This window comes from Cebus imitator, unplaced genomic scaffold (genome assembly GCF_001604975.1).
Source record: "Cebus imitator isolate Cc_AM_T3 unplaced genomic scaffold, Cebus_imitator-1.0 Scaffold260, whole genome shotgun sequence".
NCBI classification, from domain to species: domain Eukaryota; kingdom Metazoa; phylum Chordata; class Mammalia; order Primates; family Cebidae; genus Cebus; species Cebus imitator.
The window spans coordinates 690,404-694,683 of record NW_016107575.1 but is presented as its reverse complement, the minus strand read 5'-3'; the positions used below and the strand labels follow the sequence as shown (position 1 = coordinate 694,683).

General features: G+C 50.6%; 1 protein-coding gene across 1 annotated transcript in view; it reads left to right on the top strand.

Annotated features, from left to right (window-relative positions):
* Positions 1 to 2,813, top strand: part of KLRG2 (killer cell lectin like receptor G2) — a 19,973-nt gene extending 17,160 nt beyond the window's left edge. The window contains exons 4-5 of the mRNA XM_017499744.2: positions 419 to 522; positions 915 to 2,813. Of these exons, the coding sequence (XP_017355233.1) occupies positions 419 to 522; positions 915 to 1,035 (225 nt within the window). The 3' untranslated portion in view covers positions 1,036 to 2,813. The remainder of the gene's footprint in view (positions 1 to 418; positions 523 to 914) is intronic.
* Positions 2,814 to 4,280: the final 1,467 nt, after the last annotated feature.

Here is a 4,280-nt window from a genome sequence, read left to right as displayed (position 1 = left end):
TTTTTAAGTAGAGACAAGGTTTCACCATGTTGAACAGACTGGTCATGAACTCCTGACCTCAGGTAATCTGCCCGCCTTGGCCTCCCAAAGTGCTGGGATTCCAGGCATGAGCCACGGTACCCAGTCACCTCCCTCGCTTTCTGAGCTTCCTTGTTTCTTTGCCCACTCAACGCCCATTGAGCTGTGCTTAGTGGTGTTTGGCATTCACATGTTCTGGCCCCCAGCCCTGAGCACAGCGCCTGGCACCCAGCAGGCATGAAGTCCAGCTTTTGAAGTTGTTTTGTTCTGCAAGCGCTGGCTTAAGCGGATCCTTCTGGATTGGCCGGCTGGGATCCTGTGGGAGACCCAGGGAACCTATACAGCCCAGGTGAGCCACAGCAGGGTCCAGGGAAGTGACCAGTTTACTTTTCTCCTTCAGGACCTTCTGAGCAGATACCCAGTCTCCAAGCACTCCTGGGTGGGGGCCCAGCGAGGCCCCCAGGGCTGGCACTGGATCGACGGGGCCCCCCTGCCCCCCCAGCTGTGAGTGACCTCGGGCTTTCCTCCTCCTCGGATCCTCTGTTTGTCCCCATGCTCTGCCTCCTTGCTGCTCCCCCTGCCTGGAGTGCCACTCCGAAAACAACCTACACCCATGCCCGTGGCCTGGCACCTGCTTAGTTCCTATCTCTCCACTCCTTATTTGGGCTCCCAGCACGTTCATCAAAGCAGGGTTGTCACCCTGTTTTACAGATGCAGGGTGAGCTGCTCAGGGAGGTTTTGGGGTTCATCCAGTGTCACGTGGCTGACCAGTGCGGTGACTCGCTCAGTGCGCAGGCTGGTGGAGGTGACAGGCACACGGGCTGGAGGGTCTGGCTGGGAAGTGAGGCCCTGGCGTCCTGAACATCTCTCCTCTTTCCCTTCCCACCCTTCCCCAGACTCCCCGAGGATGGTGAGAACAATCCGGATATCAACTGCGGGGCCCTGGAGGAAGGCACGCTGGTGGCTGCAAACTGCAGCACTCCAAGACGTTGGGTCTGTGCCAAGGGGACCCAGTGATCAGGGCTCTGCTTGTCCTCAGTCTGCCAGGTGGATGCATCACCCCTACAGGGGAGGCCAGTTGAGAGCTGGGCAGCCTCTGCCTGGACCCAGACTCTGGGTCTCCCTGCTCTGCTCAAGCAGGCCCACATGAGCGAGCCTAGGAGCTGGACTTCAACCCAGGAAGATGCATCCGAGGGAAAGGAGATTTTCTGTGGCTCAGGCCTGAGTGCCAATATTAGTCTCCACTTCCATGGCTGATTGGTTTGATGACATCGGGATGGTTGTTTAACATTTCTGAGTCCTGGTTTCATTCAAATGACAATTTCTCCCTAGAGGAAAAAGACAGGGTTGACAACCACAGCTGACTCCAATTAGGTTCTCATTCTGGCTCGTGGAAATGAGTCCCGTTGTTCAGTGGCAGTGGGACCTGGCAGGGATAACATCATTGCTGTGAATTCTATTTCAGGCAGCCGGGTGTACGTACAGCCTACTCGCAGCCTCTGTGGAAAATAACCAAGCAAAAGAAGCCATCAGCCCCTGGAGGCAGGGAGAGCGAGGTTTCCTTCCCTGCCCTGAGAGTTGGCAAAGGGTTGGCAAACAGAAAGGTGGAGATCCCTCATGTGGGCTGGCCTGCCCCTGGCAAGCTGATGCCCAAGGGTGAGACAAGGCAGAGAGGACAGGGCCACCTAGCAGGAGAAGCCAGGAGAGCACCCCAGCTTGGTAGGTGGAAGCTGAGGAGTCCGAGTGAGGAAGGACTTGGAGAAATGCCGGCAGGTGCCAGGCAGCTCTTCCACCCACAGCTGCAGACACGCCAGCCTGGAGATGTCTCTGTGCTAGGGTGCGGTGAGGACCTTCAGCCTAGAGAAAGTGGCTGACAGGGTTGTATAGTCATAAGTCCAGCTAGACCACCAAGCAGCAGGATCCTGGGCCTGCGTCTCAGCTTGGTGCTGAGCAGGCACTCACCTGGCCCGTGCAAGCCAGCCTATCCTCCAAAGTCAGACCACACACCCAGATCCCTCCCAAACAAATCTTTATTGGTGCATTTGAACCAGTAACTTGTATGGGCCGTCTGGGAGAATGGGATGGAGAGACCTAGATGGAAGAAATTTCTCACACTCATGAGACGTAACAACAAAAAGGGACACGGAACTGTCCTGGCTGGATGTGAAATGCGTGGCTCCACTGAGGCAGGCGCCGATCAAGATACAGCCCATGTGGGCAGGAAGCTGTGTGTGTGACCGCCCCCAGCCCTGCCATGTGTTCCCAGGGTCTGTGCCCAGAGAAATGACACATCTGTAGGTCATGAGTACACAGAACCTTATCTAGCCTTCTCAGTACCTTTCAGAGAAGGGAAGTGCGGTACTCAAAGTCACCCAGCTGTGGCTGATTGGTTTCATGACATTGGGATGGTGGTTTAGCGTTTCTGAGCCTTGGTTTTATTAAAATGACAATTTCTCCCTAGAGGAAAAAGACAGGGTTAACAACCACAGCTGATTCCAATCTGGGTTCTCATTCTGGCTGACAGAACGTTTATGCTGTGTCCCGCTCTAGCCCTTGCTCCCTGCTCTCCCAGTTCTAGTGCTCAGGGCAGCACTGGCAGAACAGAAATACTGAGTTAAAGACCGCAACATCCAAGACAATTAACTTTTAGAACTCTCCCATCCCAGTAGGTATAGCTAAAAAAGTAATCATAAAAATAAAACTGATTGTGTCTGAAATATTTCACAATTTTAAATAGCTTTGTAAACCTATTGGACTTCTGAATTCATCAAGATAATTGGTTTTTGTTTGTTTGTTTGTTTTTGAGACAGAGTCCCACTCTTGTTGCCCAGGCTGGAGTGCAATGGTACGATCTCAGTTCACCGCAACCTTTGCCTCCCGGGTTCAAGCGATTTTCCTTCCTCAACCTCCCAAGTAGGTAGGATTACAGGCATGCACCACCACGCCCAGCCAATTTTTGCATTTTTAGTGGAGATGGGGTTTCTCCTTGTTGGTCAGGTTGGTCTCGAACTCTTCACTTCATGTGATCCAACCACCTTGGCCTCCCAAAGTGTTGGCCTGGTGCGTGAGCCAATGGCCAGGTGCAGTGACTCGTGTCTGTAATCCCAACACTTTGGGAGGCTGGGGCGGGCAGATCAGGAGATCAAGAGTTTGAGACCAGCCTGACCAACATGGTGAAACCCTGCCTCTACTAAAAATACAAAAATTAGCCGGCATGGTGGCGCATGCTTGTAGTCCCAGCTACTCGGAAGGCTAAGGCAGGAGGATCACTTGAACCTGGGAGGCGGAGGTTGCGGTGAGCCAAGATCGTGCCACTGTACTCCAGTCTGGGCAACGAAGTAAGACTCTGTCTAAAAAAAAAAAAATTGTAATATACAGCTGTGTTCACAGAAAAGAAATCCCTAGAAAAAGAGAAAAAGAAAACAGAACCAGGTAGGGAAGCCCATGCACTGGTTCTCTGGCTCCCCCACACGGTGAAGTCTTGGACTATTTTGAGCCTTACGTGCATGAGGAGCTGTGGCTTTGGAACAGCACAAGGTGGGAGGCTGATCTGTTCAAATCCAGGACTTAAAGTGTTTGCTCTCAGTGGAAGGCTGGACTAGAGTCACCCTCCAACAGCGGGTGGTAAGGAAGCTCATCTGTCCCTCCTTGGATGAAAAAGATTGCCACCGATAAAAGCATAAAATCAACATAAAATTATGGAAAAAACAATTATGTTGAAATACCATTATCAGTATACTTTAAAATCGACCTAACCGAAGTTTAAATTACATACAATAAAATGCAAGCATTGTAAGGGTGCAATTCAGTGAGTTTTGACGATGCACTGCCCATGTCATCACACTAACCACGGTTCCTCTGGGCCCCTCCCTGGCCGGTCACCCCGTACTTACACCCAGGAAACTGATTTGCTTGTCACAATATGTTAGGGATATATGCATACACTATTCACGTAATGAAAATGCCATATAGCAGTTAAGGTGCAATGCTATGATTTCTGAATATTAGTTTTGGACCCAACTGCCTGATTGTATTCTCTTATTGTTTCTAATTGTTTTCTGATAGTTTCGAGTTTTCCTGCAAATAAGGGTAATTTCACTTCATGCCTTCCAAACAGTGTACAAATTTCTTCCTGTTTTCTAAATGCATTGGTTAGTATCCCTAGGACAATGTTAATGATTACAGTCAATATTCTTACTTTTCCTGACTTGAATGGGAATAATTAACAGCAGTTTAATTCTATTTATTTTTTGAGCCAGGGT